The 18,111-nt window shown below is 47.4% G+C and overlaps 1 protein-coding gene across 1 annotated transcript; it reads right to left on the bottom strand.

Moving 5' to 3' along the window:
• Window positions 1–7,759: 7,759 nt before the first annotated feature.
• Window positions 7,760–16,358, bottom strand: LOC126544801 (glutathione S-transferase-like). Its single transcript, XM_050192290.3, has 3 exons — window positions 16,197–16,358; window positions 11,983–12,251; window positions 7,760–8,249 (listed from the first exon to the last, which is right to left on the bottom strand). Exons 2-3 carry the CDS (start codon window positions 12,246–12,248, stop codon window positions 7,853–7,855), a joined length of 663 nt encoding a protein of 220 aa, XP_050048247.2. The 5' UTR covers window positions 12,249–12,251; window positions 16,197–16,358; the 3' UTR covers window positions 7,760–7,852.
• Between the last annotated feature and the right edge of the window lie 1,753 nt (window positions 16,359–18,111).

The raw sequence follows: 18,111 nt of genomic DNA, 5'->3' as shown, positions 1-18,111 counted from the left end.
GTAATGCGAAAACACTTGTGTATTTAGATTTAGATGCACGTTATAGAACCCTAGGTTGCCCAAGTTATTCCGGAGACCCCCCAATACGGCGTGCCCCATAATTAGATCGTGCTTTTGGCATGTAATACTCCATAATTTCTTCTTTCTTATGAATGCAACAAACCTCGTCAAACCAGGTACAGAAAAACATCTGTATTGCCCTTCACCCGGCGGCAATTAAAACAAAAAGTCGCAGTTTCGCACGAAACGCGAAATATCGATAGCGGCAGCAAATCAGTAGACAGCGATAAAAAGTAAGGACAGTAGTTTTGTCGGCTGTATAAACTCGTAAACATTCGCTTACTAACTAAATTATCAAGCACGGTGTCATTCTCGTACAGGCAAACATGATCACATCACACTCGATGACCGAGGACACTTGCTGTCAGAACACTGGAGTGAGAAAGCACGGCAGTAGGAGCGAGAAAATTTACCTTCGTGCTACCTCTCGCTTCAACGCTAAGCGGCAAAAGCACAGCGTACACGAAGCTATCAGCATTCGGCGCCCTTTGCGTCCGTCGCAGAACGTCTTCAAGAAAGTGCCACGCGGCCACGCCATGCACAGCCGCCAACGGAGTCGTGCTGCCAACAGCAGCACGACAAGCGCGTTGCAGAATTGATAAGTTTCCTCCTACTATCAGGAAGTCAACTGCGCTGCATTTTAAAAGCAACATCATTCAAAATAGGTGTAAAGATGTAGGTGGAGCAAAATTCCAAGAGTTTCTATCTATGTTATATTCATCCACTTATATAGTTCTACATTCGGTCGAATTTAGGTAGAAACATATGAACTCTTATTCATCGGTAAGTATTCAGCGACAAGTTTTTAGGTTTCTGCATTCAATATTCCGCATACTGTAGCCAATTAAGCTGGTTGGATTTGGAACAAAAAAAAGTTTTTCTGTTGACTGTTGTGAATTGACCTCTGCACAAGGGATAATTATGCATGTCACTAACATTTGCTAGCTTAATGCCTTTGACCGAAGGTTCAGCTGAGTCAACGTCTCGGGGAATGTTCAATAGCTCCGCGGCTCTCATTTGCAGCTTGCTAAGTTTTGAATGTTGCTTGAGGTCGTTTGCGAGGTAGGTAGAGCCAATATGGCAAGAAGATATAGCCGGATATGAAACGAAGTTTTGAATTTAAATGGCCCGCCTGATCGCATACGCCAAAGCCTAAGTAATTTCTGCAAAGACCGCCTGTGAAAGCTTAGGTGTGTTTGCAATTCCTACGTCCGCTAAACTTAAATCAAGTTACAAAATTACAAGGTTGTCTTATACTTCCCATGAAGAGCTATTGCGTTTGTCTTGTTTCTTCGTGTGCTTCTTTGCTTCTTTTTATTAATTGTTTGCCTTTGCCGCACTACTAATGTTGCAACTGTCAAGTAGTGACTAAACTAGAATGTTAATTACGCACGTCAACTGATGCAGTTTTAATATATTCCTATGCTAGTCTTGTTGGCATCACCGAATGATCTTCCCCAGTCCCTCACCGCACCGCATGAATGCCAACACAATCTAAAAAAAATATGTTTTAAAGTTTATTTTACACAGTCTACTACTCCTAACTGATTCACTATTCACGTGTTTTTACGCCGGGATTATGCGTAAGAACAAATTCTAGCCAATCCCGATGTTGCACGTGCTATTGGTGATGGTGACCGGACGACGGCAACGAGCACTTAAGAACAATAAATATATTTATGGACTCAGCGCCAGCGCTTTGAGTTCGATCTTGCGGATTTTAATTGCTCCTATAATATTCGATGCATGTGCTTGTGTCTTTTGATTTACGCTCGCTTGTTTTCATCGCTCTTCGACCCATTTGTGGTAACCTCGCTTTTATTGTATCCACCCATCTGTTGCTTTTGTGTTATCTTTTTTGGGGGGCGGGGGGGGGTTACAAATTTTAGTGGCAGTCTGTTCTGCTACTGAAGAAGCATATTTCACAAATACAGCCTAGGAGGAAGTGGAGGAAATAAAGAGAGAAGGCAGGGATGTTAACCAGAAATGCGTCTGGTTGGCTACCCTAGTCTGAGGGACGGGAGAGGGGGAACAGAAATATGAGATAGACGGGAGGGGAAGGGAAACAACTACAGCCTAACCTCACAATCCTCTCTATATTGTCCATTTGCTACTTTCCGTGGAATGCTCCTCTGCGACTACTCCGTTGGCAGTGATAAATATCAGGGCCCGAATTCGCAACGTGCTCTTACGCTAGAGTTGTTTGTATGAGAGAAGAGTCGAGCTAAATCTGATGTTGGGCCTATAATTATCGAAGGTGGCTGGCCCATCGCACAGGACATTTGCGAAAGAAAAGGTTTTGTGAATACGGCCCTGGCCGGCTTACTTGTCGCCGCCATCGTCTGACGCCGATGCATGTGGAGGCTGCAGTGGCCATCACGCATCGATTGGTGCGTGCGAACCCGACGTGCGCAGGCCATTGCGATTACCGTCTTAACGTCAGTGCGACAACGAGTTGCCCACGTAGGTTTCCCAGGTAATAATAATAAAAAAGAGGAATATCTTGTAGGTTAGAATGAAGTGCCAGCGGCCATATTCACGAAATAATTATCTTGCGCTAGAACTGTTAGTAAGAGGATATTTAAGCCAATAATGACGCTGGATATGTTATTAGCGAAGATGATCGGCCAGCGGCAAAGATCACTTACGAAAATAAAAAGCTTTGTGAAATAGGTCCCAGCTTTATTTTTCACATGCAATTGTTTTAATATCAAACGTTTACTACTCCGAGAGCATGTGAGAGAGACGAAATCGGTAATGGGTAACACGGCGTATTGTAATTTATGAAGCCTAAAAGTACGCGTTGTCTTAGATTAATCGAAAGCCTTTGTGAAGTCACCTGATCTAGCTTTAGTACAAAGTCATCTCGATTTTCGGATGAACGCCTGATCGGAAGAGTCAATTATAGCTCACAGACACCATACCTAAAGTCCAAGACACTATCTTCCGCGCTTAAACCGCATTGAACATCAAAGAGCTTTCGGCCTCTCAACACTAGCTATTTTTCTAGACGTATCAAAGGCTTATGATAGCGTCCTTCAGAGTTCAATACTAAATAGCTTGCTGGACATAGCCGTACAGGGCTATCTTCTGCGATTCATTCACTCACTCATCAGTGATCGTAAAATTCAAGTGCGGTTAGAAAGTACCATATGCACCGAAAGGGCGGTATCGCGAGGTGTACCTCAGGGAAGTGTTCTTTCCCCAACGCTAGCTGTTTAACGTTGTAATGGCTGGTCTTCCCGCTAAAGTGCAAAAACATTGCAGACATATCCATATGTCGATATATGCGGACGACATCTGTATTTGGTTAAGCGGATATCAACACAAGCGTTTAGCTCTGATAGCTCGACAGGCATTACTTTCAGTTCAAAATTACCTTCAAGGTGTTGGGTTGACTCTCTCGGTGTAAAAATCTGGCTTCATCATGTTTCCAGGTAGAGGAAGACGGTATGCGCGGCTGAAGATAGACCTTGATCAATCTTGCCTTCGTCAATTGAAGCACAAGCGCTTTTTGGGCGTCATTATTGACTACCGTCTACAGTGGCGACGAGCTGTGGACTCTATTGTGACATCACTATCTCCGCGTCTCAGTGTGATCCGTAGAGTTGCAAGTGAGCAATGGGGAAATCACCCTTCTTCAATGATCAGGCTGCACGATGCACTAGTGACGAGTCGAATAATGTACCAGCTCCCTTTAATTTCCCCCTCACTATCACAGCTGGAACGACTTGAGGTTTTGCACAGAAAGGGCCTAAGGAGGGCTCTTGGCGTTCCGCAGACTGCTCCTAACAATGCAGTACTTTCCGAGTCTCTATTGAGACCTCTTAGCCTAGTCGCTTCACAAAGGTTGTTGATGCAAATTGGCCGCTTCAAACAGACGATAGCCGGTCGAGCCCTTCTACAGAGCCTTCGAAAGAGATCCGAGTCCCGAGCGTACTTGGCCCTTAATACTCTTGGTTACCTGGGTTTTGACGCTAGAGGTCGAACTAAGAGGTTGAAACCACCTTGGTCTTTTGCGAGCCTCGATTGTTCGTTGACAATCCCTCACGTTCGTGCAAAGCGGAGTGCTCCTTTGGCGGCAACGCGTTCGCTCGTACTGGAACATCTTGAAACTGAATATGCAGGTCATCTTCAAATTTTTACTGATGGCTCTGTGGACAAGGTCAGAGGATCTAGTGCAGCTGCTTTTCACATTCCCTCTTTGAAGTATGATTGGTCGGTTCGCTTCACTGCAGTCGTGTCCTCCACAACGGCCGAAAGTGTTGCCATTGAGGCAGCTCTAAAGAAGCGACGGTTTTGTACGCCTCAACCTGTTGTCATTCTTACAGATTTGAAATCCGCCCTTCAAAGGTTAGAGCACGGGTTCCCTACTGATGCTTTATGTCTAAGCTCCCTACGCTCGGTGCACAATCTCCATATCAAAGGCTTCTCCATACGATTCCAATGGGTGCCCTCGCACATAGGTATCATAGGCAACGAGATGGCGGACAGCCTCGCCCATAGAGCGCTGTCTGGGAATCCTTTGAGGAAAGTGCCTCAAGAGGACAAGAGACTCTTCAGAGAAGTGGTGTCGTGCCACTCCAGCTCTTTGTGGAGCTCACCTCACAAGCCATGTGTGAATAAGGGTCTCAAAATAAACCAAGCCACTTTACTGCTCCGCATTCGCACGGGTTCTGCTCGTACCCCTGCGTGGATGTATAAGACTGGCCTGGCGTTGTCTCCATTATGTTCAACGTGTGGTGTGTGCGGTGACATAGAACATTACCTTATGTGCTGTACTCTGTATAACGTGGAAAGGAGTGTGTTATTCGGGTCCCTCAAGAAGACAGGAATTCCCCACAGTTCTCTTCAGGACATTGTTTTCCCGCGCGGGAACCAGTTCGATAGGAAGGAGGTTTCTCGCCTTCTTTTAAATTACCTGCAGGACACGGATTTGGCCTCCACATGGTGACCTTAGGAGTCACTATGTGTAGTTGTGAGTCTGTGTCTGATTTATATGACTTATGTATTTTAAGTGTCGCTACGGTGGAGCAATTGCCGGCAGCTACTGCAAGGCTAAACCCACCAGTAGCCTACGACCACTCAACTCAACTCAACCATACCTAAAGTGAATCGGTGTACTCATGGGCGTTTATGTTTGTGCTTTGTCAAAGAATAGTGCGAATCGCACTTGAACTCGTTCGAAACATTGAGTAGGCCACATAGCGGGACTCCAGAGCCCACAAACGCAGTTTCGGGCTGTGAAGCTCGTTGAGTGTCAGAGGTCGAACGCGCTGAGACAGCGCGGGCACGGGGAACGCGAATATCATATTCTTCAGACGACGGGAACGTTGATCATGACGAACGTTCCAAGCTGTTTATTCACACTGCTTCCGGAATTGAATTTGGCGCGATATATCTCATCAATCTGTCGCGCGGTGAGTCACGTTTCTTGGCGGTGAACTTTTTACTCAGAGGACAGACGGATTTTACATTCTTTAGAGGGCGATTATAATGACGACTGAATCTGAAGCTGTGCCTCATCTCTCGTCTTCTCGAAGTTCAACGAAATGTCATCGAACACAGGGGTCGCATACAGACAGCCTACCAGGACAGATTTTTTTTTGTGCAGACCACGTGGCACCTCTGAGTATACTGATTACGTTACGCTGTGAAATGTCACCGACATTGGGCAGCTCGGTACTTCAATACCTAAACATGGCATTATGCTATACACGCGTTGAGCTACGTGTTGCTTAATCGGCCTGATGCTTGCGGCCAATCTGCGTCTCTTATCCACAAACGGTCGGGCCTAGGCTTGAATTTCAATTTCGACTCCACTGAGTAGTGGCGCTATGAACGACTAAGAACCAGGTAGATGAAGTACCACCGAATAGCGATACTGCATATGCTTAATATACATTATCCACCTCTCGAATGAAGAAGAAACTGTGCTTCAATAAAAGCTCCTCGGCAATTCATCATCATCACATATGTATATGTATATATATATATATATATATATATATATATATATATATATATATATATATATATATATATATATATATATATATATATATATATATATATATATATATATATATATATATATAATGTTGTGGCGCTAGGCCTGTTTGAGGAAGTGAGTAAGGAGCAGGCAGCTGAGATATGGCGGCTCACTATGGAAGCTTCAGACGCGAAGTTCTATAGTGAGTTTAGTGTCTCCGACATTAGCCTGCGGTTGGACTAAGTCCTAAAAAATGATGTCACTTGTTACAAAAATTACTCTAGCACATCGTCGTGGAGGGTCATTGAAAGGCCGTGACGTTTTCAGTTGAGGAGCTCTGCTACTGAGCAGTCAATTATTATTCCGTGTAGAATAATAAATGACGGCTGGAGTATAGCGGCGCAAGGGCAAGCAGCAAGCTGAATTAAAATAGTACTCCTTAGGGCAATAAATGACTTCCGGATTTCATGGTCTGTTAACATGAACCACGGATCTTAAAGGTAAGATCAACAAGTTTTGGGATTAGAAGATTTACGGTGGTTTGGAAAGCTACCACAGCACAATTCAACTCCCGAAGTTTTCTCGACTGTGCGCATGGCAAGCTTCGCATTCACAGCATAAATTTCAGTCTAATCTCCTCTCCCCTTGCACGCCGAGCGCAGTGGCGAAATACCTGGAACGACAAAATGCCGTCAATGCAGGAGTCACGGGAGCGCTGCCCGCGATTCGCGCGCCTCGCCGATACACAGGATGACCTCACAATCGTCTTCACATCTTCACCGCTAGGGCCCATTGTGTCTCTCGATGCCGCTGCTGCTCATCTTTCGCTGAGCTAAAGCGACTTGTCGTGACTTGTGGCCTGTTAAACTATGATTTTCGCATTCAGGCGGAGAAAAGATACGATGATTCGCTAAAAACTCACCTTTATTTTGGAAAATTGTTTCTCTGCCTTTTAAAATGACCTACACAGATCGACCGCAAACAAAGGACGGAAAGGCGAGACGGATACAAACGCTTGTCTTCGTCGTGCCTTTTAGTCCTTCGCCTGCTGTCACGCTTAGCACGTTATGGATCGCCAACTTGCCCGGTCTCACCCCTTGCCCTTTAAGGGCCGATAATAAACGAAGCACAAGGGAAAAAATAGCGAGCTTGGGGGCATCACCCACCACCTCGTTTCGGTAGGGGTGCTCTCAGCATCCATCAATGGGTTGAGGCGGAGTTGCTTAAGCGTCGAGTCAAGGTAGTGGTATTCTACCTCCCCTATCCAAGGTATTCTACCTTCTAGAAGGTATCATACCTTCTTGAATACTGGGATAAGAGGGCTTAATTCTAGAGCACCAACGTGCCGCAGTGAGTCACGTTTGTGCTGCAGTTCAGGTGGATGCCATTTTTTCACGCACGAAACGCCCTCCACCTTGCGGGATTCGGCAAAACCATTTTGCAATATTCAGTGTCCCTACGCTTCGAGTTATCAAATCGATCTGGCCTCGACCTAGATTTGCTAGAGTTATCGTTAGTTCAGATGGTATAGCGACTGCCGCGGAAAGGCGTTAGTCCCGGGTTCAATCCCCAAATTACATAGATTTTTTCTTCGAAGCTTCTTCTGTAGTTTCGGGTTACAGTCCAAGTGGATGGCACTTTTTTTTTCTTTCATGAAACCCCTTCCACCTTGCCGGCTTTGGCAGAACTGATTTTTCAAAGAGTCAGTTTATTCAAGTAGCGGGCCTTTTTTATTATTCGGAGGCGCTAGCGCGCTAAAGGTGATCCCACGTACGAGAAGCAAGCGATCGGCAGGGCGGTTCACTTCTTGAAGCCCCACTTGCGGTGGGGGCCCACGATGGGGTACTTGTGGTACTTGTCCGAGGCGAAGTACTCCTTCAGGTTAGGCAGCTCCTCGAACTTCTTCAGGTACTCGACGATGTGTGGGTGCCGCTGCACGGCCTCGCCCCTGAACTCGCGGTGCCAGTCGAGCCCCTCGTAGAGCAGGAAGTCCACGTACGTGAGCCTGTCGCCCAGGGCCCACTTGTGGCCGGCCAGGTGCTCCTCCCAGGGCTTGAGCACGTTGTCGATGTTGTCCGCGTACGCCTTAAGCACCTCCTCGTAGTTGGGGGTCGGTGCCGTGGAGGTGAGCAGGCGCGTCGACAGGTCCCGGGCCTGCTGCTCGAGCACGTCCAGCTCGAGGGTCTCCTCCTCGTTCCTGGGAAACGCGGTCGCAGGTTGGAGAACAGAACAAGGAGAAGTAGTTTCGCGTCTCACTGCCTCATTCTGAGCGTGGCATAGCCATTTCCTTTTGCGAAATGCTTCAGGGGGCGCTATACGTGAAGATATAACAAGTAAGCTGGATTGGCGGATTATAGTTCCACATACACTGAGAGCATAGGCGTGGAAAGCCGGAAACGAAGCATTTAGCAAATACGGAAGACGACGCAACATAGAAATTTCTGTACCAACACTTCTTTTCACCACAGATTTGGAGATAATGTCTGGGATAGTTAAACATACGCGTCAATAAGGGAGGATCGCGCTTTTTTAGCAAGTAAGCAAAGAATCAACGTGGCAAATTTTGGGAACTCATAGAAACGTCCACAAGGCGTGAAAATACCTTAAAAGCTGCAACGTCACCACCATTTAGGTTTTGCGCGAAACTCGGAAAACATAACTTATGCCATCAATTTCTCCAATAATCAGCTTTATGTCACGAAGGAGGTAAAAACAGTGCGAAGGACAGGAGGAAAGCACAGATAACGTACGTACATCGCAGCGCTGACTGACAACCACTTTTTGTTGCATATTCAGGTGCAATATATAGTAATCCCTATGTACAGAGCGACTAAGCGCCTTCTCAGTGGACGTTAAGGATTTGTATTATTCTTTGCCACTTGAGTTTGCAAGCGACGAAGCTAGCAAGTGCATTGAGTGGTTTAGGCGCACACTATTTCAGAACACGTGTGGCATTCATTAGACAGGTTTTTATAATTGCTTAGTTTTTACCTTCACTCAACTTTCGTCAGTCATAAGGATACTTTGTGCATTCAAACCGAAGGCGTTTGCATTGGGTCGTGTCTAGCAGCGGTACTTAGCGATATCTATTATTAGCACGATAGGACAGGTGCCTTACGGCTAGCCTCCGAAACACAGGTGCTGTCAAAACGTTCCGCTTTGTTGAAGACTTCCTAGTTTTTCACCGGACTAACCAAACTGACCAACAGTAATCTGTAGATGAGATTTTTTTGACGCATTTCGTTCCGAGATGAAGCGTTTACTACTGACATCTCAGCTACTACCCGACGATAAGTCGCGGTTCTTGGACATGGAATTGAACTTTAGCTTAGACCCCGTGTGCTGATGTTATAAACCCTGCTCGTGCAAAAGCCTTTTACTTTATTCGTCCGCCCATTCGAAATTCGTCGAAGCATCGCTCAATCTTGTCTCAAGGGAGCAGTAGACCGTTCGTGTCACCATCAAATCAGAAGTAGCTCTCTGCGCAAAGCGCAGCGGCTACAGCATGCTGGCTATCCGACACCGCTGTTAACCTCCATAGCGGAACGATTATCAGCCACTATGAGACGGCAAAAAGATAGCGAGGACAATAATGATCCACGCAGTGTACATTCTAGTTTGGCTGGCATTCCATACGTGCACGATCTTTCCCGTAGGCCTATGCATTCTTGCATGCAAAAGGACACAAAAGCCCTTCTGCGCTTCTTGAAGGACACTGGATTGTGCGAACGCTTGTGAATGCGGAGATTCCTGTGCGACTGACTGTGAATGACTGATTAGTATTCTTCTTTTCTCTCCTTATCTCTTCTTCCATTTCCCCTCCCCAAGTGTAGGGTAGCCAACCGGGCACGTCCTTGGCTAACCTCCCTACATTTCCCTCTTTGTTTCTCTATCTAAGGAAAAATGGGAATAAAGGTTGTATTCACGGCATGCAGTAAACTTTCTATTTGCTGTAGAGTGAACAAAAAGAGAGCGAGAGAGATAGCAAAGAGAGGAAAGGCAGGGAGGCCAACCAGACGAACGTCCGGTTTGCTATCCTACACTGGCGGTGAGGGAAAGGGAGACTAGAAAAAAGAAAGGAAGAAGGAAGTGATGACTGTGTGTAGTGAAGCGCCGTGACACCAAAGTGGAGTTCCGTAGCTGGTGATCTGCGTTGATGACATCAAAGAAGGTTCAAAAAAGCACGAATGTGATAAGAAACGTGCACGACCTTTCACAAACTGCACACGTAAAGTAGTATATAGGATACCGTTTTCATGTGGGCGCTGCTACATAGGGCAAACTGGCCGATGTATTAATGAGCGTTTAGGAGAACACGCTCAATTGCTCAAGGGGATCAGTCGCAAGTCACCTGGCAGAAACTATGGCTGCACACCATATGTTGAAAAAAAAGAAAGGTACGCTCCTGGAGCAACGTGCTCGTTAAATTGAAGCTTTCCTAGTCCACTAACATGGTGATTCATGCTTAAAGCGTGCGTTCTGGATCCCTACATTGCAGCGAAACGCGCTACTCATCAAACGTGTGATAAACTGCAAACGACAATGGCATGTCATTGCACATTTCTTTACCTTTGCTGCTTATTGGGATTTCTATATGCTTCAACTGAAAATGCAATAAAGAATGGTCGTCAGTCAGCGCGAGAGAGGCAGCACGGAACGCGCGTTGAAGCGAGAGGCAGTGGGAAACATTCGCTCCCCGCTGCCGGCGCTCTTCACCACGCCAGCATTGTGACAGCGAGTCTTCGCGGTCACCGAGCGACATCTGTTCATGTTTTCCTATGTGCGCGTGACACCACGCTTGTTAATTTAATTAGTAAGCTAATGTGTACTGAAATTTCTACGGCTGATAAAACCACGAACCTTACTTCGTCTAGTTGCCAATACTTTGATATCGCTGTCAGTGCTTCGTCTTTTGGGTGGAACTGCTTTCTTTTATTATTGTTTAACTGATCAGCTTAAGCTTTTCAGCTAGCCTACCCTACAGTAAGGGAGTCCTAGCATCGGCTAAGTACTATAGGAAGACACGCGAAAGTGGTTGCTTATTTGTTAGAGCGCCGCAAACTCCCGCGTTCTAGGCAAGTGTGCTATGGGATGTATTAAGTCATAAGGGCCAAACATGGGGAATACCAAAGAAACTTAATAAGTTAATAAAGGCCGCGCCTATACGGGGAAGATATTAAGCGTAACACTAGGCGAGAGGAACGCGGAAGCTGAGATATTAGAGAGCAGATGAGAGCATAAACGTGGATGGAATACTTTGTATAGTTCAGATTAAAAATGGAATTGGGCCGGTCATGTAATGCGCTGAGCAGATACCGTTTAGAAGTAAGCAGAGCTGGCGATCTGGTAGGTGTTCATGTCTTGTGGATTAGCGCCGCAGGAGAAAAAAGAAAATAAAACAAATAGTAGACAGAAAGGAACACACAGTGAACACAAACGCTTGCATTACACGAAAAATTATTTCTATTCTTTTGAATGAATAACTTCAGTTTTAATTTTGTGTGATTTCGCGTTGCTTTAAATTCTGTTGGTTTGTGATTGATATTTAAGGAGAGTAACTGCCCTCATGTTCACCGTGTCTTCCTTTCCGTGTCGTGTTTTTACTGCGGCGTTAATACCTAAGCAACGATGAAAGCCGGTGGCATATTTAGTTGACAGCATTGGGTGCCAAGGGAAAGAGGATGCGGCCGATGACAGGCAGGTGATTAAGTGGCGTGGTAAAATGAGATCTTCAGGCATACGAAGATAGAATAAGTACGGGGGGGTAGCTTATAGCGTATGAGAACGGGGGGCGACTTGATATCGCTGGGGGAGCCATTTTTTCCAGCAGTGGACGTAGCTAAGATGATAACAATGATGGTGATCGTGATGAAACGAACGAGTCACATTCACGGTTGTCGCGCTACACGGGGGTTCACCGACCCACCAACCTGCCGGCCAAGTCGTGCTTCTTTCCCAGATAGCGCAGGATGGCCAAGCTCTGGGTGATCTTGACGTTGCCGTCGATGTAGTACGGCAGGTTGGGGAACTTGAGTCCCAGCGTGAACTTCTCCTTGAGCCAGTCGGAGCGGTCAAACTCTGGCGCCGGGCCGAACTTGTACAGCTTGTCCTGGAACTCGACTCCCTTGTACACGAGGAGGTTGCGGATGAACTGCGCCAGGCCCCGCACGTCCCAGTAGCCAACTACGGGAGCCATGTCCTGAAACGTGCGAGTAAGCGGGTCTCGTTTAATCAGCGTTTGCCGGATGAGGCTTCGCATTGTAATTAAGGAGTCAACAGTCACGCAAAAAGCAAGAAAAGCGGAGCACCGAATTTTAGTGCGAGTACTCCTTAAAAAGAACTACAGTTTTTCTTTCTGTATTCCGCTTGCGTATGAAGTAACATTGAAAAACTGATAGCACTCTGCTGAAGTTCACTATTGCAGTCAACAAATAACGTAACCGGTCTGCTGGCTTATTCTACGTGTAGTTACTTTCTTGGTCCCGCACAAATGTCGTGCAGACGTGAGGCGAGGGCGTATAACTGCCAAATGCGTTCGTTCCCATGCCCCAGTAACCAGGCTTTGAAAGGAATAGAGTTGGATCGATTAGCAGTGGCTTGCTGGACTGGTTTATGCGTCACGTTTCATTGGAGCCGCCGAGACACGCTGCGTAGCTTTGTTCGCCATTCCGCTAATAGGCCGGCCCATTTGTTTCGAAGAAAGGGGTCACGCCGTAGGATAAGCCACCATTCACTCACCCGGGACTCCTTTGAAAGTACTATATATAGGTCTGGCCCACTTTTTTTATTGTTATTTTAACGCGTGGTCAGTGGATCAGACGAGCTCTTGCCTCGGATGCTACCCGTGCTGAGGCACGCAGATTCGCCCTTCGAAATTATGTCAGCGACCCACATTAGGGCACCTTCAGTGGTGGCTCAGTGGATACTTGGCGTTCGGCAGCTGAAAATTTGTTTGTCACGCTTTAAGTGCACGTTGAAGAAACACGGACGGTCACTATTAATTCTGAGCCACTCGCTGCGGCACTTCTCACGACTTCTGTGTTGCCTCGGGGGCGTTAAGATTTGCCAACGAATTATTTTACGACGGCCTGTGTCGTGCGCGTCCTTAATTTTGCTCTATTATTTCTTTTATGTTCGATTGTAGTCTGCGGCAGGGTCTCCGCCTGCCTCATCCTACATATTGAACTTATATTTCTTGATATTAATAATATGCAGCAGCATTTTGGTTAAGATCAACGTGCTGTGGTAGTTATAATTATAGTGTTGTACACCAGGCGGGCACGGTCGGGCAATTTGAACCGTGCCCGAACGAATCTCCCGCAAACGCGAAGATGAACCATTATGTGTCTAGCAAATCTCCCAAAATGGGATGCTGTTGCATTCTGTCGTACACAGTCACGTTTTATGCCACGCCTATTGGCACAATGTTCTGATCGAGCCGCATTGTTACAAGGATTCCTCGCAGCTTCACTTCAATAGCAGTGTAGTCTCGCTAAATACGTTTGACAACTCGGCTCCACCTTCTGTCGTTTCAGCGTTCTCCACTCGTCACCCTTTCTTTTTTATTGCCCGAGGTGAGCCTATTCGCGGTAGTGTCGCAGTATGAGGAAGTATGCTCGGCAGTCAAATGTCGCTGCTACGGGCACCTGCTTTGATGTACACATAAAATAAGGCAGAGGCCTCGAAGCTTGCCAGGCCCTCAAGCAGGAAACGCCAGCTGTATCAGACCTGACTTGACTTGTCCTTGGCGAGCCGACGTCTCGCTATAATTGCTCAGTCGATAAGCCGCATACGCATATTGCTGTCACGAGTACAGAGACATAAATGAAAAATAAATTTGCAAGTTCTTTACATGGAACAGCAAAACGGCTGAGATGGTGGTCAGTCTATCATCAGAAACTCACAATGACCAACGTCGTCGGTATCGTAATGTTCCAAGTATCGTGATAACATGCGGTTACGAGGCACTTATGCAGGCAGGCACTCTATATATAGAATATCGATAGCCCTTTCCCGTCTACTCTATCCTTTTTGGTATACTCTCTCTATCTCTGTCTTGTCAAGCACGTGATCCCTCCGCCTCTGGTGGCCGCTCCGATTGTACAGCAGGTGACAAGCTAAGAAATGCATTGGCGAATGCACCGCTGATCAGCCCAAAAATAATTTTCATGGTTGCGTCAGCCGAACACGTTCTCTCTAGTTTTCTTGACGTCACAGCGGAGGCGGGCTTCTTTAAATATTGGTGTTTCCCGGTAATGTGTTTGGAGGCACAGAGTGAGTGCCGTTTTCTGGGAGGAGCTTGAATTATTATGTTGCTCACCGAGTGTAGACACAGTTCGGCTGGCCTATGCAGTTTTCTTCCTTGCCTTTTCTTAGATATTTTCTTTAATTAAGAACCACTGACTACTACTACTACTACTACTACTACTTAACATCTACTGCTACTAATATCTATTGCTGCTTTACATCTAGCGGCAGTGCCGAAAAGAAGTCGGAAGTGTTAGCTCGAAGTCGCGTATTTAGCTTATGGTTTCGCTTAATCGCATGATTCTCGCGCTGGTGGCAACGTTTTGTGACGCTGTGTTCGACAGAAGCGCGAATCATTGCATTCATTGCAACGACTGACCCTGTACATTCCTCTATGTGCTTGGGTACATGTAGACGAGTTGTCGCCGTAGAATGCGTAATTCGCCAGTGATTGGTAGAAAATAGGCGCTATAACGTAAAACTATTCCAAACTTTTCTATTCCAATTCTGCAATCAGCCCACCGCGATTGGTCAAAAACTTTTTTGGACCACCCCTACTTCACCTGTCTGTTACGTGACCTCACGAAAACCGGGGTAGCTCCCCATCTGATATGACGTGTACACACTGATTATGCATAAATTGACCGAAAAAAACAAAAATAGTTATTTCTGATTCGACGCCTTTTCGTCATTAGCCCTCGGCTATTAGTCAAAAGCTTTCGGGCCGCACCCACTTCACTTGCCTCTCACGCGACGTCACAAAACCGCAAAATCCTACCGCGTCAAATTGACGTGTACGCGTTAAAGATGCATGAATATGCCGAACAAAACTGAGTTTTCTTCTGAATAGCCGCAGGCTGCCCCGTTCCGAAAGGAATAAAAGATGGCTGCCGCCGATCGGTCCCGCACTGGCTAGTCGCCCCTGCCGGAGAGAATGCGTTTATTTGCGTGGCCGTGTAACGTTTTCGAGAACTTTCGGCACGTTTACGACCTCGTTCTGCCAACTCTTCTTTGCTGAGAATCCGTTTTAGCGTCATTCTTAGGCTTCCGTTGCATGCCGCCGCGATTGTCGACGAGCCACCGCAAGCTAAGTAAGAGAAAGCGGACCAATCGCAGACGCCGGCACCACCCTCTTCATCCGTTTATAGATATTCAGTGCAGTGGTTCGGCCCCATCGAATTCCTCTCCACTTGAGCATGCTCGTCGCCTCTCGTGAGCCAATTAGACAAGGCAAACAGCTTAGTGCAGACAATGTTATTCGTTTTTCAAGCGAACAAAAGTGACCTCCTATGAACGAAGGGAGCATTTGATTGGTTTGTTCAGACAATCCTGCGGGGGACTAACCCGATGCTCGCGTCGGCGGTTACGCAAATTTGACGTCAGGAGATTGGAATAAAAACTTATAGGAATAGTTTTACGTTATACGGCCCAAGGTACCAAAAGAACGAATGCCGCAATGTCGTTGCGAGTACCTTTACCGGAGAAAAGCTAATGAAGGCACTACGCGCGCACCATGGGTTCAGGGCACACAAGTTCAAAGCTCAGCACACGCTGTTTTGTGTGGTTTACTTTGACGCACTGGTGTTTGTTAGCTATTGCTGTACCTTTTTATTGCGCTGAAATGACCTACGTGACTGCACAACTAAAGTGCGCTTTACTAAGAAACAAACTCAAAACAACGCGCGCAGGCCTGGCCAGAACTGCGCTGCAGCTCGCGTTTTGTGGCGCACAGTTCGTCGGCGCTTGTCGCAAAGCGACGACTATTAAATGCGGGGCGGGGCGGTTCGGCCGCGTCGTCGCGGCTGCGTGCACCCTCGCGTCTGTCGTGGCCGTTCGCCGATCGGTCTCTCGACGCGGTACGCCCATTCTCGCGCAAACCCACAACTCCCGCACTCACCGTTCAGATGCCTCGATTCTCGGGAATTCTCGAAAGCAACGGCAACCGCGGATTCGGTACTTTCTTGTGGCCGACTTCGCACGCGTCTCGCTGTACAGCCCACCGGCAACTGAGTGAATCGCGTACCCAAGCCGCCGAACCACGCCGAAAGACCTCCCAGACAAGCCAGTCTGGCCGTGCCTCTCTCTCTCTCATTGTTCGTGCCACGTGATTCCTGCGTACATCCATAGCAAAAACGCTACGCAGACCCAAAAGCGACGAACAAAACGGAAAAGAAATTGCCAGAGAGGGAACCGGACGCCGGCGCAGGGTTGTTAGGTGGTGTTGGCTGTAGCGGAGGAGGTCTGCCCTCTCCCCCATCAAGTCTTTGACGGTGCTTTGACCTCTGCGCTGGCAGAAGCCAGAGCCACCGCCGCCGTCAATGCAAGAGTGTGGGACGCAACTTGCCCGGTCTCTGTACACCCAGTACACCCCCTCTCCCGCCACTCGAGTGTGCGTGAGCTTGTCTGCGTGCGAAGTGCGCGCGGCTGTCTGAGAACGCTTATCTCCGTGCGTGTACACACACACACACACACACACACACACACACACACACACACACACACACACACACACACACGGCGGCGCTGTTTGACATTGCTTTTTCCTCGCGCATGCCTTCGCGCAATAGATTGCCAACCCAAACCGGATGCCTGGCAAGACAAGCCGTTAGCTTCCGCATTGTCGGGTTTGCCGTCCAAGTTTGCTGCGTTTCATCATGTTCGCTCGTTTAAAACCAAGAGATTAAGCGTCACCCGCGGGTTGCTCATCAGGCATGATCTCAGCCAGTGACCGTGAAATCCCGTAGCCCCACCTGCTGGCTGGCCATGAACTTACGTGGCATATCTAGGTATATCTGCGACGCGCAGCTTCTATGTTTAGAAACGCACGACGCACCTCCGTGATTGCGCGCCGCGCCGTGTGTGCTTCTGTGGCAGAAATGAAGTCGAGCAGACGTGCAGTACATTCTAAAAAAGGTGCGGTGGTCATACAAGTGTCGGAACGCATGTGACTGATCGCACGGAAAATATTAAGAAGTTCTGTATTTCTTAAAGAAGCTGTTCTTGCTCGACTGGTCGGTTAAAAGAGATACTGTCTCGAACAAGAGCTCCATTTACTTGATTTACGTAGAACTAATTGACTTGCCAGGGGTTATGCCCGTTGCCATCAAAAGTACTGCATCACAAAGCAATGAAAGCACTTCAACGCTTGTTTGAAGACGCCAGCCTTCGTGACGTCTTGTGTCATGTGGAATGTGTCCTATTCGTACACACGAAAACAACTTATTATTCAGGATATATCAGCCGGAGGATATTTAACCCGCCCTAGTCTGTAGTGTTGTGTGATCTCTCCGTAACACACTAAGCGGTCCCGCCCCGTGAAGCCTTCGGCTAGCCCACCGGCTCGGAATGTAAGTCCTCGAGCTAATTCGTGGGCCGCCTCGTTCCCAGCGAGGGAGGCGTGCGCAAGTGCCCAGATTATTTCAATTTTCCTGCTATCTCTGCAGGTCTGCAGGATTCTGTTCGCCTCGGGACAAATTCTGCCTCTGGCAAAGTTGATCACCGCAACCTTAGAGTCGCTGACTATAATTTTGGCTGAAGTACTTGCAATTGCAAGTGCTATGGCAGATTCTTCTCCAATCTGAGAGCAATCCGTTAGAACTGTGCCACTGGCTATCAATCTAGTTTCAGCGCTCGCTACAGCTAGGACCATGCGGCCGTTGCCATAGTCTGCAGCATCAACGTAGAGCACGTCCTTCGTGTTTTTGAAACGCTTCTCAAGAGCTTCGGCCCGTTTCTCTCTGCGTTCCTTGTGATGGATTGGGTGCATGTTTTGAGGTAGTGGTGGTATTATTAGTCGGTTCCGCACGCTTCGC

This window comes from Dermacentor andersoni, chromosome 3 (assembly GCF_023375885.2).
Source record: "Dermacentor andersoni chromosome 3, qqDerAnde1_hic_scaffold, whole genome shotgun sequence".
NCBI lineage: Eukaryota > Metazoa > Arthropoda > Arachnida > Ixodida > Ixodidae > Dermacentor > Dermacentor andersoni.
The sequence above is the reverse complement of the archived record's forward strand: the minus strand, read 5'-3'. Positions and strand labels throughout refer to the sequence as shown.

Bases quoted from the DNA above. Each gene is read 5' to 3' on its own strand.
- LOC126544801 (XM_050192290.3), bottom strand. From the start codon at position 12,248: ATGGCTCCCGTAGTTGGCTACTGGGACGTGCGGGGCCTGGCGCAGTTC. The intron at 8,250-11,982 runs GTTGGTGGGTCG...CGCGTTTCCCAG, and splicing joins AAGCACGACTTGGCCGGCAG to GAACGAGGAGGAGACCCTCG.